Source organism: Mesoplodon bidens (genome assembly GCF_964165515.1).
Source record: "Mesoplodon bidens genome assembly, chromosome: 18".
Lineage (NCBI taxonomy): Eukaryota > Metazoa > Chordata > Mammalia > Artiodactyla > Ziphiidae > Mesoplodon > Mesoplodon bidens.
Window position 1 is genome coordinate 46709590 of NC_138175.1, and position 22205 is coordinate 46731794.

Sequence of the window (22205 nt, forward strand, 5' to 3'; positions counted from 1 at the left end):
CTATATTAGGGATCCAGTCCTTGTCTCTGCTGGCAGAATGAGCACCCAGCAGTGGCCACAGTCAGGTGGGCCCTGGTGGGTGGAAGTCCATGTTTCTGAGCCCATGCATAATGTCCATCCCTGCTACCACTATGTTCCTAAGCCCACTGGATGATAATGGGGGTAGCTGGGAAAAGAAACTGTTATCCACAGAACAGGCCATCCTATCCACTTGATTATTGAAGTCCTCTGCTGAGGTCACCCTTTAGTGGGTATTTATACAGGACACAAATATCTTCAAATGTTTTGCCCAGAGAGGCCTATCCACACATCTCTTTCCCAGATTTCACTGTCACCAAATTTCCAATCATGTTCCTTCCACCATCATTCCACATCCTTAGTATCCATTCCCATACTTGTTCCCTAGATTTGCCTGTAAAAATTAGAAAACTCAAGTAATTCTTTCGGAGTGTAGCACACCTCCTCCTGGGTCACACTTTGTACTTCACCTTTAGGAGTCTGTTGGGATTTGAGTCTAGTGATAGGCCCAGAAACAAAGATGGGGTGATGGGGATGGTTTCTGAGGATAATCAGCATCATCTTGCATGGCCACTGCCTCAGGGGAGGTCATGGTTTCTTCAGGCAATGCGGGGTTAATCCCTTCAAATGGAAGTGGAAATGCCATTGCCACTGTGGGTGGGGATGCCACTTCCATTAGTAAAGCAGACTCTATACTCAGGAGCTCAATGTCCCCAGCTTCATCCCACATGTCTCCCAACCAACTTATAGGATGCTATTCTTTCCCAATCTATTCCCTCACTTTAACACTATTTATTCAGCTAAGAATTTTCCAAATCTTTACACTCTGCTTCAAAAACTCCATCTTTAAGTCATTTCTCTCTTCTTGCACTTCATTATAATCAGCTAGGAGGAGCAAAGCCACACATTAAATTTCACTGCTCAGAAGATCTACTTTCCACAAAATACTAGAACACAAACACAATTTAGCCATGTTCTTTGCCACTATAAAAAGAATGACCTTTCCTCCAGTTTCCAATAATAAGTTCCTCATTTGCATCTAAGACTGCAGCAGAATGGTCTTTACTGTCCATATTTCTACCAACATTTTGTTCAAGATTATTATTTCCTAAGACTGAGGTTTTCTCTTCAGCTCTCCTCTTTTCTGAGATTTCACCAGAATCACCCTTAACATCCGTTATTTTTTGCGTGCACGTCAGAACTCTTTTCAGCCTTTATCCACTCACTATTCAGTTCCAAAGCCACTTCCATGTCTTTTACATTAGTACCCACTTCTAGTACAAATTTGTCTTATTCAGCTTGGGCTGCTATAACATGGTACCACAGACTGGGTAGCTTGTAAACAAATTTATTTCTCACAGGTTTGGAGGCTGGAAGTCTGATATTAGGGTGCTAGCACAGTTAGTTTTGGTGAGAAACATGTTCCAGATTGAAAACTGTCATCTTGTTGTATCCTCCTCACATGGCAGGAGAGGGTGAGAGAACTCTCTGGGGTCACTTTTATAAGGGTACTAATCTCATTCAGAAGGGCTCCACCCTCATGACCTAATTATCCCTTGAGAGGCCCCACCTCGTAATACCATCACGTTGGGGGTTAGGATGTCATCACATTTTAAGGAGACACATTCGGTCCATTGCAAGGCCCAAATGGTTTCACGGAATATTCTACCATTCAAAGAATAATTAACACCAATTCTACACTACCTCTTCCAGAAATTAAAAGGAGGCAACATTTCCAAACTCACGTTATGAGGACACCATCAACCTGATACCAAATGAGACAAAAATAGAACAAAACTATAGACAAGTATCCTTCATGAATACAGACGCAAAAATCCTCAACAAAACATTAGTAAATCATAGCAATCACAGCAAGTACAGCAATATATATATATATATATTTAAAGTATACACTACAGACAAATGGAGTTTACTCCAGTGATATAAGGCTTAATGTTTGAAAATCCATGAAGGTAATCCATCATATTAACAGAGTAAAAAAAATCATTCTATTCATTATATCAATTGGTGCATATTTCAAGTAGAATTTCAAGGAAATAGAGGGTTCATGACAGTGTTTACAGGTAGCAAAGGGTTCTCAAAGTTATAATGGGTTTGAGAGGGGAGGAAAACTCAAATATGTGGTGCTGTCCTGAAAATGTCACCCCAGGGTAAAGATAAAGCCAACTTTCATCCTTTCTGTGAAACACCGTGGCTTCTAAGAATTTCAAAGTTGTTTTTCCACAGTAGCCTCACAGGGAACCCAATACAGAGAAGAGCCTGTTGATCTTTTGTCTAATTGAATGAACCCTAATAAAAATCATAGAAAACACAGTCTTAAAGAGAATTGTACTACTTGAAGCACTGTAAGTGTCAACTTAGTGGGAAACAGTATAAAGTAAAAAAGGGCCTTTGGATGCCGAAACATCTACAGGCTAAAAACAGTCTGAGAAAACTACTCAGCTGTAAACACAGGCAACGTTTTATGAAGAGAAGAAAAAAAATTCAGCACGACTCAGGGTAGAACCAAAGAGACCTCAGTGTGTAAACATGCTGCTACTTGGGAGCAGAGACATACTTAAGTTGGGTTCTGTATTATGCAGTAATGCAATCCACTGAATATCACAGCTTCCCAACAACAGCAGAGAAATGCTGTGAGAAACTGACCTGTTAGATATTTTTTTAGAACTAAGTACTCAAAACCTCGTGTTTTTTACACTTAACACCATCTTAATTTGTACTAACCACAATTCAGGCTCTCAATAGTTCAATTTTAAGTGTGCAACATGTTGCTAGCAGCTACCTTATCACATAATACAGTTCTATTCCATTAATTTCCACAATTAGTTGTAATTGCTCTTTTTACTCACTCTTGAAATATACGAAGTACTATGGGGCAGGCACTACAACAGATGTAGCATTAGGTGAACTAGTTAAAATCTGGATCCTCAATCTTAATTTCCCAAATACATTATAGCACATTTAATAACCCTGTGTGTAAAACTTTAGCAACATCCGTAAGTTCTGATATGTAGCCATTTACAAACATCATTCACTTTAAGTGGGTTATAATTTCACACAGATATTTTATCTTTAAAAAAAATTACGGAAAATTTAAAATACATGAAAATAGAGAAAAGAGCAAAAACAAAATAAGCAAAAACCACACACCTGACTCATCTTACCATGATTTTGACAAACAAGTTATCCATCTTCACTTTTCTTTTGCATGAGTATTTGAAAGGTAATTCTAGACATATCATTTTATGTGTATAAACTTGCTAGTTTATCTCTAAGACACTTTTACATAAACACAATGCTATTTGCACATCTAACAAGAACATAATTCTTAATATTATCTAATACTGTCAATAGTCCCATTTCCCCAACTGTCATAAAAATGTCTTTTTTACACTTGTTCCACTTGTGATCTAAATGAGAACCACTCATTCACTGCATTTGATTGATACATCTCTTAAGACTCTTAATATCTAAGAGTTCTACCTCCCTTTTTTCAATCCATTTTATTGGTTGAGAAGCTGTCATTACTCTTGTAGAATTACCCACATTTTAGATTTGTCTGCTTCTTGTTGTATCATGTAATTTGTTCTTGTTTCCTGAATTTTCTCTAAACTGGGAGTTAGATCTTGATGCTTTAATTAGATTCAGGTTCAATATTTTTTGTCAATGGTATGTCTTATTGTATCATATCAGGAGGCACAAAATGTTTTGTCCTATTTTTGATGAGATTAAAATTGATCAGTGGGTTCAGATGTTGTCAACCTGATCTATTCACTATGAAGTTGACATCAACCATTCACCTAATGGTCTTAACACCTCTACTGAGAATTGTGCCTAGATCCATTATTTCATTATGTCCTGTAAAAATCTCTAATAAAGAACTTTACCTCATCAACTTCTAGTTGCCTTGAAATATAGTTTATACAGGAAATGCAGGCTAAATCACATTTCTTTCCTTTTATTTATCAATTTCCAGAATGAGGTGGTGCCCTGGCAACTTCCATAGGTATACTGTACAGATGAAAGAATAGAGGTGATAACAGGTAAGATCAAAAGCTTTTCTACATTCACTCCTTTAAGAGAGTTTCTTTCTAGAAAGAACTTCCTAAAGTTTAACATGGTTTGAATGGTGATGAAATATTCCTATATATTCATTAAATTAACCTATTCTTTTAAAACCTCTTATTTTAATTTTGAGCACGAAGCAAAGGGATTCCTACATTCAAACATTTTTCCTCCAGAATTTATTTTCTACTGCTCCTTAACACAAAATTTACAATGGATGGCTTTCTAATAATTATTTAGTGACCTTATGAACTCGCTGATGGTAAGTAAGATGTGAATGTTGTCTAAATGCCTTCTTACATTCCTTACATTTGTATGGTTTCTCACCAGAATGAATTCTCTGATGTTGAATAAGTGATGAATGGAGTCTAAAGGCCTTTCCACATTCCTTACAGTCATAGGGTTTCTCACCAGTATGAATACTCTGATGTTGAGTAAGTTGGGAGAGCAGTCTAAAAGTCTTCTCACATTCCTTACACTTATAAGGTTTCTCACCAAAATGAATACTCTGATGTTGAGTAAGTTGTGAGAACAGTCTGAAGGCCTTCCCACATTCCTTACAATCATACGGTTTCTCTCCAATATGAATACCCTGGTGTGAAATAAGTTCTGAGTAACGACGAAAGAACTTCTGACATTCCTTACATTCATAAGGTTTCTCACCAGTATGAATTCTCTGATGGAGAGTTAGATGATAGGCACGACTAAAGGTCTTCCCACATTCCTTACAATCGTAGGGTTTCTCGCCAGTATGAATTCTCTGATGGAGAGTAAGCTGTTGCCGCACTCTAAAGGCCTTCCCACACTCCTTACAGTCATAGGGTTTCTCACCAGTATGAAGTTTGTGATGTACTCTAAGGCCTGTACTACACAGAAAAGCCTGCCCACATTCCCTACATTCATAGCATTTCTCAGCAATATTAAGTCTTTGATGTCGAGTAAGGTGTGCATATTGTCTAAAGGTCTTCCCACATTCCTTACATTCATAGGGTTTCTCACCAGTATGAATCCTTTGATGGAGATTAAGTTGTCCTCGCACTCTAAAGGCCTTCCCACATTCCTTACAGTCATAGGGCTTCTCACCAACATGAATTCTCTGATGTACACGAAGATCTGCACCACACGTAAAGATTTTTCCACATCTTTTACATTCAAGGAGTTTGTCAGAAGCATGAATTCTCTGATGTCGACTAAGGTGGGCACACTGTCTAAAGGCTTTTCCGCATTCTTTACATTCATAAGGTTTCTCACCAGTATGAATTCTCTGATGGAAAGTGAGTTGCTGGCGTACTCTAAAAGCCTTCCCACAATCCCCACATTCATAGGGTTTCTCTTTATTGTGAATTCTCTGATACAGAGTAAGAGATGTGCGTTTTTTGTTCTTGGGCATTTTTTCAGAGGTGGTTTTTTTCACTTGCCTGAAATACGCCTCCTGAGGACCCTCTTGTCCCTCAAACTTTTTATATTCACAGTCTTTCCTGAAAAAGGAATCTTCAAGGCCACAACTTCTAATTCTTTCCATTATCTCCCACTGAGATAAATTCATTTCACAAACATCCTTTACTTCAAATAACTTTTTAGTGTCATATCTGGATTCCAAATCTGAAAGAAAATAGGATAAACACATGCTATTTTCTTATTCTAGAAAAAGTAAACAAATAAGCAAATAAAAATTTTATAATAGGAAAGAAAAGAAAGTCCAGTTGAAGAAAATGTGCTTAAAAACTCTTTAAAAATCATGCAGCTTGAAAAACGCTAAGAGGAATAAAGAAAATGGGTTAAGACCAGATAATTCAGAAGCAAATCAAAGTCTGAGATCTCTACCTAAACTTTTTAATGATTTCTCTTTTTAATAAGAATACAGTAGAAAACTTTATTATGAATAACATGGCCTTTGTTTACCAAAAGATGTCATCTCAAGCTACTGCCCCCTTTTCACCCTACATCTGTCACACTTACCTCCTTTCAGTTGCTAAAATATGTTACAATCTTTCCATTTCTTAGAGCTTTTTACTGGCTGTTAAATCTCCCAGGAATGTTGGCGGGCTCTCCACATGGTTGGGTTCCTTTCACCCTTTAGGTATCATGATAAAAGTCAGAAAAACTACCTGTGCTGACTTCATCTAATTTATATCCTTTATTTTCTATCCCAATAACTTGTTCCTTGCTTCTTAACACTTTTTTTCAATTCTGCTGTGGTATATTCATTAACTTTCCCAGTTTTTATTCTATTTTCTTACCTTATGATTCCCCAAGGGCAGAAACAATCTTTCACTTATCACTGAATAACAAACCCATAGAACACAGTAACTATTAATTATTAAATTTCCATAATTAGTTAATAGTAAAAATGTATATTTTGCCTTGCCTCCAATCTTACACCTTCTTTTTTATCACTTCCTATAGAGATGGGAAACAAAAGCACATCTAAGCTATCTCAATCAAATACATACATGGAAAAATTTCTTTACATCTGATCATCCTTCCAATGGCCTCTCCACTTTCACTTGCAGATATTTCCACTTCAGTTCATTTTCTACTTTGCATAGTTGTGAGTGAACCTCACTTTCATGATCAAGGTAATAAAAGGTTCTACTTATTTTTCTTCATCTGAGTTTATTAACTATACACACTATGTTACAAATACTCAACCTGTTTTGTTCCTTCATACCCTTTCCTATATTCTCCCTGAAGTCTTCATAGCCAATGCCATTTAGGTACTGCCTAAAAATATATTAGTGATTTTTCAGTCACAGCAACAGGTTTATAAAAGAGTAACATGCTAATGAAATTCTGAGCAGAGAGGTATTTTTCTCAAATGTATATTTTCTCAAAATTTTTGAAATAAGATTTCAATATTTTTCAAAAAGAAAAAGGTATTTAAAAAAATCTACAATACAGCAACATTATTTTTAATACACCCAAACTGGAAAGAATCCAAGTGTTCATCAACAGAAGAATGACAAAGAAAATTAAGATATGTGGATACAATGCAATAAGAGCAATGAGACAAATTGTAACAGCAATGAGAATGAATAATCTACAAGTACACACAACAACATGGATCATTCTCACAAACATAATGGTGAGTAAACAAAGCCAGGCATAAAAGAATTTATACTATTCCATTTTTATAAAGCTTGAAAACAGTAAAACTAATCTATGGACTTGTTAAAAGTCAGGCTAGTAGTTAACTTTGGTAGGGAGGAATAAGTGGAGAAAGTTAGGAGGGAGCTTCTGATATAATAGTAAAGCTCTACTTCTGAATCCATGTGTAATTACTTTGTGAAAATTCAGTGAGCCACATATTATAATTCTGTATTTTTATATCTATTTATATTTCAATAAGTTTACTTTAGAAGGGATATACTAAAAAGATGTTAAAAGGCAACCATGATTTAAATAGTGTAGATAATTTGTGAGCAGAGACAAAAAAATGAATGGCACAGAAAATACTCTATGAAATCTGAGTGTCTTTCTCTGTGCTTCCCTCTCCCTTCCCTCTCTCCTGTTCTCCTTCCTTTACTCCTCTCTTTTTTTTCTCCCCCTCCCTCGCTCTCCTCCTGTCTGTCTGTCTCTATCTCCCCATTCAAGAAAGTAATAAAATACTATGACGGGCTTTCCTGATGGCGCAGTGGTTGAGAGTCTGCCTGCCGATGCAGGGGACACGGGTTCGTGCCCCGGTCCGGGAAGATCCCACATGCCGCAGAGCGGCTGGGCCTGCGAGCCATGGCTGCTGAGCCTGCGCATCCGGAGCCTGTGCTCCGCAACGGGAGAGGCCACAACAGTGAGAGGCCCGCGTACCGCCAAAAAAAAAAAAAAAAAAAACAAACTATGACAATTTTGTTTGGGAAAAAAATAATTTAAGGTCTCATTAAGACAAATAAGATATAACTGATATATAAAATGAACAGTAATTAGCTAGTCATAACAGTAGTAAATAAGCAGGAAGGTACAAAAGTATGACAGTTGTTATTAAGATGGTGATTTCAAAGGATTTACTTGCAAATGAAAAACCAGTGATCTAAAGGAAAGTCACAGTCAAAATCAAAAGTGAAGGCCCTTTTTTGTAAGAAAAATGAGAAAGTGTATAGAGCAGAAAAGCCCATACAAACTGTATAAGAAATATTAAACAATGGAAAAACTAATGGAATAAAGGAAGTGAGTAGAAAATGCACAAAATAAAAGTATAAACAAACTTAGGGCAAAATGTCCATATTCACTCATAAAAAACAAAGTAGAAATTATAAAACTTATCCTATAGAATTTGAACGTTTTAATTTAAAGAACAAACAAAACATTCCCAGTGTAGATATAGTGAACCTGAGACTCTTATATGGCTTCCCCACCTAAATGACATGTCAGATTAAGACCTTGGCACGCAGAACATTCTCATCTAGAAGACTATACTACAGTTGACCCTTGAACATAGGGGTTAGAGGGGACAATACCACCCCCTCCCCTGCCCCCCACTGAAAATCTGTGTGTAACTTTACAGTTGGACCTCCATATCCGCAGTTCTGCATCCACAGATTCAACCAACCTCAGGTCATGCAGTACTGTAATACACATTTATTTTTTAAAACCCTTGTATAAATGGACCCATGCAGTTTAAACCCATGTTGTTCAAGGGTCAACTGTATAAACAACTGAAGTGTAATCTTAAGATTTCTGTAAAAAGTCAGCGATAATTGTTCCCAAATTTCTTTATGCAAGTTCTTTCCCCTTCAAGAAACTGAAAGACAACCATTTCTATCTATGAAAACTAGGTTCAGTGCTTTGCAAGTTCTGGTTAGGGATGCACATTGCATTGTTCTCAAAATAGGCATGAGTGAGAAAATAGTAAAGATTGATGGGAAATGTAAAAAGTCATGAAGGATTCTGCACACAGTTTGCTTTACAAGTATCTTTAGATTCTTGTTCTACTTTAAATAAACTGGAACTGGAAATAATAGCGTATGCATTACATGTGTGATTTAATCAATAAAAAATTGACTGGACCAACTCTAAAACAAAAGGCCAAACTAAACATCAAAAGACATATATAAAATATTTAACTACTCAAAATTAATAAACCAAATATTAGTTTGTATTCTACTGAATCAAAGTACTTTATTCTAGTAAGTAATGCTAATGTGAAAGCAAAATATTAACCCATCTTAAAGCAATGTAAAAGGAGAAATATTATTTCCATTTGCAGGATACTAGCTTTAATTAAAAAGAAAATATGAATTAAATTACCTATTCATAGATTTAATTAGTTTCCTGAGATATGATGTCTTCAGTAACTTTTGCTGATACAAGATGATACGGATACAGAATATTTATGACAGAGGCAGTTTTAGGCACACTAACACCAGGGTAAATGCATCCAGAGATCTGTAAATGTTAAAACCCTATAACCACAGAACTGTACTTCTGAAAATCAAAACTGATCAAATATGGGGTTGGCCTAAAGGTTCATTCCGGTTTTTCCATAAGATGCTATGGAAAAACCCAAATGAACTTTTTGGCCAACTCAATATTAAATAATCCATACTGAATTACAAATAACCTTCACATTCTGCTGATAATTTTACTGCTAATTTCATCAAGAAATCAGAAGCAATTTAAAGAAAAATGTTATTCTCCCCTTCACCACGTTATCCAACTAACCTGTGTCCATATTTTTATCATATGCATTGGTTTTCCTTCATAAATTGACTCCTACTCCTACCCATTTACTGAAAGTCATTGCTTACAGAATTCCCTCTTTCTCTACTCCATCAATTTTCCTCTTTGAAATCATTCCCTTCAGCCTATATACATGTTCTAATACCTCATCACATCTTAAGATACTTTCCCTGTACCCCATGTGTCTGCTTTTATGGCAAAATTCCTCCAAGAGTTATATATATTTATTTTCATCACTGCCTCACTTCTCACTTTCTTTTCCTTTTATCTCCCAATAACTTTAAAAGAAACAAAATTTTATTACAGAGCATATCTGACATACACAAAAGGAGAAGAGTAAATATAAATGTCCATGTATCTATGGACCAGCCTCAGCAACCACCAACCAAGCCCAGTACTGGCCTATGCAGACCCTAATCCACTCTCCTCACATTTTCTGAAGCAAATCCCATAATCTAATGTTCTTTGTAATCACTTCAGGATGTATCTCTAAAAGGATTAAAAAAAATAATCATAATACCATTATCCAAACCTGAAAAAATGAATAGTAATTCTTTAAGAACATCAAAAATCAGTGTTCACACTTCCAATTATCTCATACATAAAATTTTAAACAATTTAAAAATAATAATAACTGATCCAAAGTCCATAATGTACAATGGTTGACATGTCTTCTACATGTCTAAAACCTACAGACTGTCCTACTATCTTTTAAAAATATTTATTTAGTTAGTTATTTACAGCCGCGTTGGGTCTTTGTTGCTGCATGCGGGCTATCTCTAGTTGCAGCAAGCAGGTGCTACTCTTTGTTGTGGTGCACAGGCTTCTCATTTCAGTGGCTTCTCTTGCCGTGGAGCATGGGCTGTAGGCGTGCAGGCTCAGTAACTGGGGCACACGGGCTTAGTTGCTCCACAGCATGTGGGATCTTCCCGGACCAGGGATCGAACCCATGTCCCCCGCATTGGCAGGCAGATTCTTAACCACTGCGCGGCCAGGGAAGTCCCTGTCCTACTATCTTTTGATTTACCTTATAACTTATTTGTTGAAGAACTGCTTTTGACCCTATAGCATTTCTCATATTCTGAATTTTGCTGACTATATTCCCAAGGTGTAATAGAACATGCTCCTCTATCTTCCTCCAATAAATTGGTGGCTTTAGAAGCTCCATTAGACTTAGGCCCACTTCATAGGTCATACTGTATCCTTTCATTCACCCCTTCATTCATTGTCTCTATTTCTGTGATGCTATCAGCATTGATGTTCAGTGCCTAGATCCAATAGCTCACTATGGGTTCCAAAGTGATAATATTCTATCGTTCTTCATTTATTCACTGAATACTTTTATTAAGAAAAACATCCCTCCATCTATTACCTATTAGTACAGTTCTTACAAGGAAGACAGGATAAACGCTTCTTTTTCCGTTACATTTATGCTTTCCAAATAAGTTAGTTCTCTAGTAATTTCCAATGGTGAACAATCTGCTGTTAGTATCATTAAGAATTTATGGAATTAAGCATGTGGTATTTTATGTGGTTGCAATACATTGCAGTTATATATACAGATGCTCAAATGATTCCATCTTTGACAAGTTGAAGAGCCTCTGCCAACTGGTTCCTCTTCCCTGACCACCCTATCTAAAATTACCCCATTAACCCATCATAATTCTCCATATTCTTATCCTATTCACTTTTCTTTATAATACTTAATCACTTCATGATATTTAGTAATCCATTTGTTTATTGTATGATTACCCTACTACAACTTAAACTCCGTGAAAAGAAGGCAATGAAGAAACACATACATAAAAGCCAAATACAAAAGATGAGCTAGAAAGAAATCAGATGCAAAATACAGGTAAAATGGTGGTCATTGGTGAAGAAAGCTTTCCCCCACTGAAATGAGAAAGAAACATGACAGTGAAGAAAGAAGAGGTAAATGGAAGTAAAGATGACATTTCTTTGGTGGTTCAGGCTGAAATCTATGTTTTCTTCCCAGGTTTCAGGTCTCTCCTTCATAATCAACATCTTAGTGGTGTGTTTCCTTCCCAACCAGCAGGAATATGCCATGCCACAATAGCTTACCTTTCCTTATTAGCACTTACTCACCTAGGCTCCATCTTCTTTTCTCATCCCTCATGACCATCCAGGGTTCTTTCCCTTGCTCTAACAGAGTAATTACATCTGGTTTAGAAATGGAACATCCTCCTTGAGAAAACATAATACAGAAAGGATATACTTGACTAAGCCTTCAGAACAAAGAAGAGTAAATGAACATAAAAACATTGATATTAGAGTTACTTCAGGATCACAAGAACAGAGAGATAGGAATAGTGCCTTATTTTAATTGCCAATTCATACAGCCTCTGTCTCTTGAGGAAGTAATCATTGAGAACACTGGTTTCAAATCCTGCCTCTGTCACCTGAACAACTTACAGCCTCAGTTTTCTCAGTTGGAAAAATAATATATACCCATATGTAAATAATATATAATAATATATAAAATAATACATAAAAATATATAAAATATAATGTATACCATTATTATAATAATGTATAGGATTGTGTGAGGTTTGACTTAATAAACAAAGTGCTTGGATGCGTGCCTAGTACACAGTAAGCACTATACATGTTTATTAGGTACGATTTTTGCTTTTCTTTAAATACTTTGCTAAGAGGAATATAGTTTCTTGCCAGTATATTCATCCAATGTTAAATGCAAAATTCATATATTTTAAACTTTTAATCATAAATCAATTAAAAGATAATGTTTGTTGTGATAAATTGAATGTGTCCACTTGAGTTTTAACAAACTACTGATTTAACCCAGTATCATATACATTGTATAAGCTTTTTCAATAGGTATGTAGAGCCAGACACCTCTGTCTTCCTACTCACATTGCAGGTAAGTTAATAGATAATAGACCATCTATAGCAGTATGAAACCAGATTTCTTTGAAAATGGTTTTGCTCTGAGTGTCTAAGAATTTATATCAAACTGTCATTCAAGAGAAGCAATTATGGAAAAGGCAAAGGAAAATGTAAACGTCACTGATTTATGGGAAAACTAAAGGTGCTATTTAATAGTTTAACAGCTGAAGGTGCCTATTCCCAAACTACAAAGCAGATATTTGGCTAGTTTTTAGAAGGATAGCCCTGAAATTCAGTCATGTGAATTTGTACATTACTTGACACAGATAAACTTACCCAGTGACACCAGGTTGCTATAGTTCTCTAATATCACATCTCTGTACAAATTCCTCTGATTTGAGTTCAGACATTCCCACTCTTCCTGAGAAAAGTCTACAGTTACATCTCTGAACATCACCAAATCCTGAAATGACAAACCCATGTTTTATTTGTAAAATTATTTTTTTCTGTTCGAGCCACATGCCACATATTGTCACTATTTGTATATCCTTCCCCTTTCCCTACTTCTTTAAAATAATTCTTTCAAAAAGTAATTAACTCATAGATTGTACAAAAACAGGCCATGGGTTGAATCTGGCTCACAAGCTGTAGTTTGCCTACTACTGCTACAGATGAAGCTTCCTATATAACTGTGGGATACCTAATTTTACTTATTTCCAGATACGTTCAGATAATTCATCAGAGTTTCACTAAATTGTAGCAATATTTTCTTGCATTTAACAGCAAAAGAAATAAAAGCAAAAACAAACAAATGGGACCTAATCAAACTTAAAAGTTTTTGCACAGTAAAGGAAACCATCAATCTTCTGTTGATGGGCACAAAAGGGAACAAAACAAAAAGACAGCCTACCAAATGGGAGAAAATATTTACAAACAAAGTGACCGACAAGGGGTTGATATACAAAAAATACAAACAGCTCATACAACTCAGCACCAAAAACACAAACAACCCAATCAAAAATGGGCCGAAGACCTAAACAGACGTTTCTCCAAAGAAGACATCCAGATGGGCAATAGGCACATGAAAAGATGCTCAACATCACCAATTATTAGAGAGATGCGAATCAAAACCACAATGAGGTATCGCCTCACACCAGTCAGAATGATTATCATCCACAAGTCTACAAATAATAAATGCTAGAGAGAGTGTGGAGAAAAGGGAACCCTCCTACTCTGTTGGTGGAAATGTAAATTGGTGCAGCCACTATGGAGAACAGAATGGAGGTTCCTTAAAAAACTAAAAATAGAGCTACCATATGATCCGGCAATCCCACTCCTGGGTATATATCTGGAGAAAACAAAAACTCGAAAATACAAAAATTTGAAAAGATACATGAACCCCAATGTTCATAGCAGCACTATTTACAATAGCCAAAACATGGAAACAACTCAAGTGCTGATCAACAGAAGACTGGCTTAAGATGTACAACTGAATGTTAGCCATAAAAAGACTGAAATTTTGTCATTTGCAGCAACATGGATGAACCTAGAGAATATCATACTAAGTGAAGTAAGTTAGACAGAGAATGACAAATACTATATGATATCACTAATATGTGTAATCTAAAAAAATAATACAAGTGAATTACATACAAAACAGAAACAAACTTATGGTTACCAAAGGGGAGGGGGAGGGAGGGAGGGACAAATCAGGAGTACTAACAGGTACAAACTACTATATATACATAAAATAGATAAGCTACAGGATTACTGTATAGCACAGGGAATTATATTCATTATCTTGTAATACCTATAAAAGAATATAACTTGAAAAAAATAATTGAATCACTTTGCTGTACACCTGAAACTAACACAATACTGTAAATAAAAAAGAAAAGAATTTCACAATTAATTGAAATAGTGTCCATAAAAATACTGCTAGCAACGTGCCTAAAAGAATAAATGTGATTTACTCTAGGGAATTCCCTGGCGGTCCAGTGGTTAAGACTCCACACTCCCACTGCAGGGGGCACGGGTTCGAAACCTGGTTGGGGAGGTAAGATTCCACATGCTGCAAGGTGCGGCCAAAAATAGAAATGTGATTTACTCTAACCTCTTTCCCTTTAAGCGTTAGAAAAAAATAATCGATGCAATTTTCCCCCCCAGATGAACCATAAAATCTCTATTTTTAAAAAGTAGAGTTTGCACAAAATTAAAGAATTTCTTCCAGACCCAATTTCATCACTGTATGTATCATTAGCACTTTCCCTTATTATAACAAATCTTTTATTGAATATTTTAAACTTATTATAAAATACTCCATCTAATAGATATGTTGGACTTAATAATGATTCTATTTAGATTATTTCTATACTCTTAAACATATTAAATTATATTTACAATTTAGGTTACACAAAATTTCTAAAGCTACAATGTCCAATATGCTACCTTAGACATGTGGTTACTGAGTACTTGAACTGTAGCTAGTACAAATTTAGATGTGCTGTAACTATAAAATATACACCAGATATTGAAGATTTTAGAGAAAAAAAAGAATGTAAAATACCTCAATAATTTTTATATTGATTACATTTTGAAATGATAATATTTTGTTATATTGGGTTAAATAAAGCATTAAAATTAACTGCACGTTTCTTTTTAAAATGTGACGCTAGAGACTTCCCTGGTGGTACACTGGTTAAGAATCCGCCTGCCAATGCAGGGGACACTGGTTGCAGCCCTGGTCCAGGAAGATCCCACATGCCACGGAGCAACTAAGCCCATGTGCCACAACTACCGAGCCTGCACTCTAGAACCCTTGAGCCACAACTACTAAGCCCATGTGCAGCAACTACTGAAGCCCACGCGCCTAGAGCCAGTGCACCGCAACAAGAGAAGCCACCGCAATGAGAAGCCTGGGCACCGCAATGAAGAATAGTCCCTGCTCACCAAAAAACTAGAGAAAGGCCTGCGCGCAGCAACGAAGACCCAAGCCAGCCAAATAAAATAAAATTAATTAAAAATATTTTTTAAATAATAAATAAAACGTGACACAAAATATTACATATGTGTCTTGCATATTATTCTCTACTTATTATGAGACTGACATGAGGCCTACTGTGCTAATAAGGCACTAATTTTGTATTTTTAATATTGGACAGTGCTGCTCTAAAGTGTTCTCCAGTCCTGAGAGTCTCCTAACAGTTGTCTCCCTCTAGGGACTTCATTTCTGCTTTATCTCTGCTCCAGACAAAGACTGAATACACAGGAGGCCTTGAGTAATTTGGTCAATTCACACAGAGAGGGGCACACAGGAGGGGCCAGGCTGTCTGGCTCCATCCTTCACTAGAGTGGGAGCAACTAGGGAAAAGCTGTTGGATGAGGCTCCGTTAGGAAGTTTTGGGATAACTAATGAAAATGTTTACATAACCTGAAAAAACTTACAGCATTTCAAACAGAGAGAAGTATCAACTTACGTGAGCCATGATTTCAGATTTGCAAGAAACTGGTTAGTTTTTCTCAAGGGTCATTTGCTGGAGAAGCAGAGTCCAAAGAAGCTAAGAGCTGGGGGAAGAATATGAAGCCATAAGAACAAAATTGCCTCACAGCTCCCAGATTTTAAAAACTCACACCACTTCTCCATTCCTACATGCAACGCCCCTCTACCCGCCCCTCCCAACACACAAACAAGAGATGAAAGGTAAGAGGTAATTTAGACAAATACACGCCCTCCCCAAAATGACAGGAAAACCGTTGCACAAGGATAGACATAGAGCAGACTCCCCTGCATGGAAGGACATATCCAGCCATTTTAGCAGGAGAGATTCCAGTTACTTCCCCACCACAGCGAGGCTCATCTGGACCTGAGCATAGGCTGTCCAGACCTGTCCTGAGCAGAGCCATCTCCCCTCGTTTCCACCTTCCCCAGCTGAGAAGTGGCTACACCATCTAAACCAGAACTTCCTTCTGAGAGTCAGGAATCTGACTTGCCTCCCTAACCCTGAAGGCAGAAAATAGTACAGACAAGAATTTCCCAAACTTTGCCACACACTGGAATCACCAGCAGATCTTTAAAGTATACTGATGCCTAACTCCCATCCCCCAAACATTCTGATTTAATTAGCAGTGAGTGCAGCCCGGGAATCAGAATTTTTAAACCTTCCCCAAGTGATCATAATGGGCAGGTTTGGTAATCAAACTTTGTATGCATCAGATCACCTGAAAGGCTTATTAAAATACAGTTTGCAGGCCCCCACTCCTCAAGGTTGGCATTTACTAGGTCTGGGGTTGGGCTTGAGAATTTGCCTTTCGAAAAAGTTCCTAAGTTGATACCGATGCTGCTGGTCCAAATGCCACAATTTGAGAATCACTTGCACAGATCATGTCTAGCAGTCTTTATAATGGCAAGACTGTACTTGCACACTGGGATCCCTTCCTCAAGCCTGAACTATCTTTCCCAGAATCTTCAGAGCTCACTGTTCACCATTTTCCTATTAAGAATCATCAATACTGCCTATATGATCTCATTTACCAACCCAATTCTCTTGGTATCCAGGCTGGGGAAAAGTGAATTTGTAAAAGTGAGTACAGATAATTCTCTAGAAAGTAGAAATAACCCACCAGTTAAAACTGACTAGTAACTAAGGAGTTGCATTTAAAGGAATTTGATTAGCAGATTTTAAAAATTGGTAATACTTCAGAGTATCACTAAGGCTGTGGAGAAATGGACACTTGTGGTACGACGTAGAAAGAATGAAATGATATGTGGAAAATGGTTATAATGGGACCAAAAAAGCCAGAAAGAACCTAAATATCCTTCAACAAGGTTAAATAAATTATCATGCATTCACACAACAGAAAACGAAACACCCACTAAAAATACAAAGGTAAAATTCTTATTTGATGTCATGGAAAGATGGTCACTACATATCGTTGGGAGAAGAAGATAGGTTAGAATATAGTATTGTGTGTGATTCTATTTTTGGCAAGAAAACTACATACATATGCATACATATGTTTATTATGCATGTGCATGAAAGTCTGTGGATGGACTTGGAATAAAATTTTATCATGTTACCTCTACTGGATGGTATCCCAGGTGATCTTTATTTTGTTCCCCTCTGGAGTCTCTTAATTTTTTAATCAAAAAATTTTTAATTTGTATCACTTGTACCTGGCCATAAATTTAAAACAGCCCTACAAGGAATATCACAAAAAGCACCAACAATTCCATCCCTGCTATTCTTTCTCCCATCTTCCAAATCTAGAGGCAACAATTTTCACCTCTTTTAGCTTTTTCTTTTGTTACTTAAACACCATATATTCAAATAACATGCTAATTTGCTACTTCTGAATTTTCAGTTTTAACCAGTATCTACTGACTTCCTACTATGGAAAGCATAGTTCTGGCTGTCTTTTATCCACCCATCTCCCACTGCACGTATGCGTAGCTCCATCTCCCTATCCTTCCAATATGGTTTTGTTCTATTACAGGGTAAATGGATATTCAATTTCCATTATTATGACTATGTAAATACCATTTCCAACTGAGCTATACAGCATAATTAGATTATTTCACCTTCCTTTCCCAAGTCTTCTCTGAGGTTAAAATAATTTTGTTTTTTGTAAGATTATTATTAATTCATTTCTCAAACTCTCACTCAAATGAAGGATCAGGCGGATGAAGCTTCTGGCATAAAATAGCATAACTGTCCATTTCATATTCTAAGACTCTTTCAGAAATTCAGCCAAATACCTCAGAGTTATCACCTGTACCCCAACTTGGCAAAAGTCAATGCCATATTCCTAAATGTTCCTACCTGTGAAATCCCACGTGACCTTGAAGTGGAAAAGCTAATTAAGTAGTAGGACCTATGAAAGGCTGTTTAAGGAATTGCTTAGGCAGTTTTGCACATCACTTCCCAACAACTGATTTCTTAAATAATTTATAAAACATCCACAAAATAGAATAATAAAGTAATCATTAAATGCTAAGTTTTAGAAAACTGTTAAGGAATGGAAAATATCCAAGAAACACATAAAAAAAATCAGTTTAAAAAATATATAGGGCTTCCCTGGTGGCGCAGTGGTTGAGAGTCTGCCTGCCGATGCAGGAGATACGGGTTCATGCCCCGGTCCGGGAAGATCGCACATGCCGCGGAGCGGCTGGGCCCGTGAGCCATGGCCGCTGAGCCTGCGCGTCCGGAGCCTGTGCTCCGCAACGGGAGAGGCCACAACAGTGAGAGGCCCGCGTACCGCAAAAAACAAAACAAAAAAATCTATTCCCGGGCTTCCCTGGTGGCGCAGTGGTTGAGAATCCGCCTGCTGATGCAGGGGACGCGGGTTCGTGCCCCGGTCCGGGAAGATCCCACATGCCGCAGAGCGGCTGGGCCCGTGAGCCATGGCCGCTGAGCCTGTGCGTCCGGAGCCTTGCTCCACAAGGGGAGAGGCCACAACAGTGAGAGGCCCGCGAACCACAAAAAGAAAAAAAAAAAAAAAGCTATTCCCACTAAAAATAATTTTTTAATGATTTGGGAAGGTGGGTACCTTATAGCATTAAAAAAAAAACTGATTAAATAGGCCTGCAGGGCTTCCCTGGTGGCGCAGTGGTTGAGCGTCCGCCTGCCGATGCAGGGGACGCGGGTTCGTGCCCCGCTCCGGGAGGATCCCACATGCCGCGGAGCAGCTGGGCCCGTGAGCCGTGGCCGCTGAGCCTGCGCGTCCGGAGCCTGTGCTCCGCAACGGGAGAGGCCACAACAGTGAGAGGCCCGCGTATCACAAAAAAAAAAAAAAAAAAAAAAAAAGGCCTGCATAAGTGGTAACAACAGGGAAATCAATGTCACTGAAAAAATAATTCTTACCAGTTCTTCAATGTTGTAGTTCATTAACACCCAGAGATCCTTCTGTGAAGGATCACAAAGCTGGTTCGTGACATTTCCAAAGATTAAGAGAGAGTATGAACAGCAGACAGAAAAAAATGCTTATTTCACAGCAGCTGCTCAGTCATTTGAGGTAACCCCTTCTGCGTGCCAACGAATAACCAATTATTAAATCCCTGCAAAAGATCTTGTTAATCCTTACCTTAGCATTCAGGACACATATGTAACTTAACAATTTCTTAACAATTTTTTATTCAGAACAATAAGTACTTCCCAATATTACATTATATGTTTTTTTCTTATGACTTTATAAACATAATCTTTATTATCGCATAACATTCCATCACATGTATGGACTGTGAGTTACTTAACCAAATTGCTAGATACTAATTTTTTAAGATTATCCCAAAAGTCATTCCCAGTTATCCCAGGCTTTGATTCTAGACCAGTGAGAATCAATCTTGTTGGGTCTTATACAACTCTGGTAATATGAAATGATAGACTTCTTCCCCCAAATTACTCATTGACAAATATATACAATATTTCTGTATATATCTTAGATTTTTCTTGCCCTGAAAACTCATAAACAGAGTCCAAAGACTTCATATTAAGAATCCCTGTTCTGGTCCACCTGAGCGGGATTCATTTTCCTGCTTGCAAGTATTTATCCTAATTGACTTCACATTTCCATTATTCTTGGGAATACAGAAAGTTGATAGGGAAAGACTACGAATCATCACTAACAGCAACAGCTGGTATTAATTAAGCACTCTTCTAATGTGCCAGGTAATCTTCTAAGAGCTTTAACGGATATTAATTCAGGTAATCTTCAAAACAACCCTGTGAGGTATATAATAATTCCGATTTTACATATTAAGAAATTGCAACACAAAAAGGCTGCCCAAACTCACACAGATTTACGTGGTTGTCAGGATTAAAACCCTCTAGGTTCAAAATTTTCAACCACTGCACACACCTCTCTTCCTCTATCCAAAGACATACCCAAAACAAACCACAAACTTTCAGTTATAAGATAAATAAGTTCTGAAGACCTAATACACAGCATGGTTACTATAGATAATAATAATAATGTATTATATACTAGACATTTGTCAAGAAAGTATATCTTAAGTATTCTTGTCACACACACACACAAAAAGGTAACTAAGAGAGGTAATGGATATGTTAATTAGTCAGTGTGGTTAGCATTCCATTCCACAATGTGTACATATGTCAAAACATCATGTTGTACACCTTAAATATATTCAATTTTTCATTTGTCAAAAATAAATAAAACAAACTCATGCTACCAAACCTCTAACTACATCAGGCTGGTACCAAAAATTTCCACTCGTGGATTCCCTTGGGGAAAAAAAAATCCCCACTCCTACTCCGTAATAATTACAGATGTCTAAAGCCCTAAACTACTACTCAACAAATCACAGTCAAAAAGAAAACATAAACGTTAACTTTCAACACGGCTATTTCCATCATTAGAATTCTTGGAAAAGCTGTGCTCACAGAGCAACTTAATTTATAGCACATGGTTAACTAACTGCAGAACTGAATTAAGTGGGCACTAAAATGGGCAAGCTATAAATTAGGTCCCTGCCCTTAGTGAGGTAGGGAAATCCTCAGGCCCAAATCAATAAGTAGATCATTCTTAAGCAGGATATTCCAAGGGAAGGAAATAAAAAAATTCCCGTGTCCTGAAAACCAAATGCATTTCACGGAAACAAAGAAGCAGCACAAACTCACAAAGAACCTGGCTTTTAGAGCTGCAGCAGCGATTCGGTTCACTTCACAGGCCTCCTCTGGAGACTGACGGGCTGGGGAAGCAAACAGGGTTCATTACACCGCAGGCGTTTCTTGTCTTGGTCAACAAACGTCCACGCCCCCTTGACCCTCGCTACCCACCACCTGCATACACAATGGAAACAGGGAGACGGAAGAAGGTTCTTGGTTACCCGTGTCCGGGTTCGCGGCTCTGGGTCCGCTGTAGTTCCGACACCACAACCGCCCACCCCCGGAGCTGCCCACCGCGTCTTTGCAGGGCACTTTTACCTAGAGGCTCCACCTCCCACTTCACTCCCAGACCTTTCCTCTATGCCCGGGCCTGGGTAGGTGAGGCGAGGAAAGTGAAGCGCAGGACCTCCGGGTCGCGCATTACAGAATAGGCCGGGGAGGCGCCCGATTACCGCCGCCAGAGCTTAACCCCGCGGCGCCCGGTCTCAGAACTACAAGCCCTCGCTCCGGAGGAAACGCACAGTGGCCTGAGGCCCTCGATGTGGTCCGCAGAACCTGGCCTGTCCCGCGCTCGTGTCCTTCAGAAGAGAAGCGGCCGCCTCCGAGCCTGCCTCACCGCCCTCAGGCCTCGCCTGCCTCGGAGCACAGCCCAGCGTTCAAGTCTGCTGCGCTGGAACTCCGGGGAGTTCCTTCTCAGTCCCGGGTGCGCAGGCGCGCAGGGGGCGGGGGCAAGTCCCCAGGCTCCTCACTTAGCGCTTGGAGAGACGGATAGGGCCAGATCCCCGTGGGGCGGAGCGGGCAGAGAAGCAGGGTTTCCTAATAGGCCGGCTCCCCGCCTGTAAAGGTGACCTTGTGAGTGACCCATGCTATCGAGCTGACCTGCTCCCCTATTGGAACTGTAGTCCAAAATCAGAGCAACTGTATATTCCACCTTTT

General features: G+C 38.1%; 1 protein-coding gene across 4 annotated transcripts; it reads right to left on the minus strand.

The window, feature by feature from the left end:
• Positions 1 to 1392: 1392 nt before the first annotated feature.
• On the minus strand, positions 1393 to 21936 carry ZFP30 (ZFP30 zinc finger protein). 4 transcript variants are annotated; one of them, XM_081215823.1, is made up of 6 exons: positions 21791 to 21936; positions 21282 to 21352; positions 16122 to 16209; positions 12982 to 13108; positions 11884 to 11982; positions 1393 to 5706 (listed from the first exon to the last, which is right to left on the minus strand). In XM_081215823.1, the coding sequence occupies exons 3-6, from the start codon at positions 16128 to 16130 to the stop codon at positions 4337 to 4339; spliced, it is 1605 nt and encodes a 534-aa protein (XP_081071949.1). In that variant the 5' UTR covers positions 16131 to 16209; positions 21282 to 21352; positions 21791 to 21936; the 3' UTR covers positions 1393 to 4336. The 4 variants fall into 4 exon arrangements, with proteins under 4 accessions (XP_081071949.1, XP_081071947.1, XP_081071948.1 ...); XM_081215821.1 differs by having other exon boundaries at positions 21282 to 21443; XM_081215822.1 differs by lacking the exon at positions 21791 to 21936 and adding an exon at positions 21621 to 21768 and having other exon boundaries at positions 21282 to 21443.
• Positions 21937 to 22205: the final 269 nt, after the last annotated feature.

Bases quoted from the DNA above. Each gene is read 5' to 3' on its own strand.
- ZFP30 (XM_081215823.1), bottom strand. The intron at 11,983-12,981 runs GTAAGTTTATCT...TGTTTTCTCAAG, and splicing joins TAGCAACCTGGTGTCACTGG to GAGGATGTTCCATTTCTAAA. The intron at 5,707-11,883 runs GTGAGTAAGTGC...ATTTTCTTTCAG, and splicing joins GAAAAGAAGATGGAGCCTAG to ATTTGGAATCCAGATATGAC.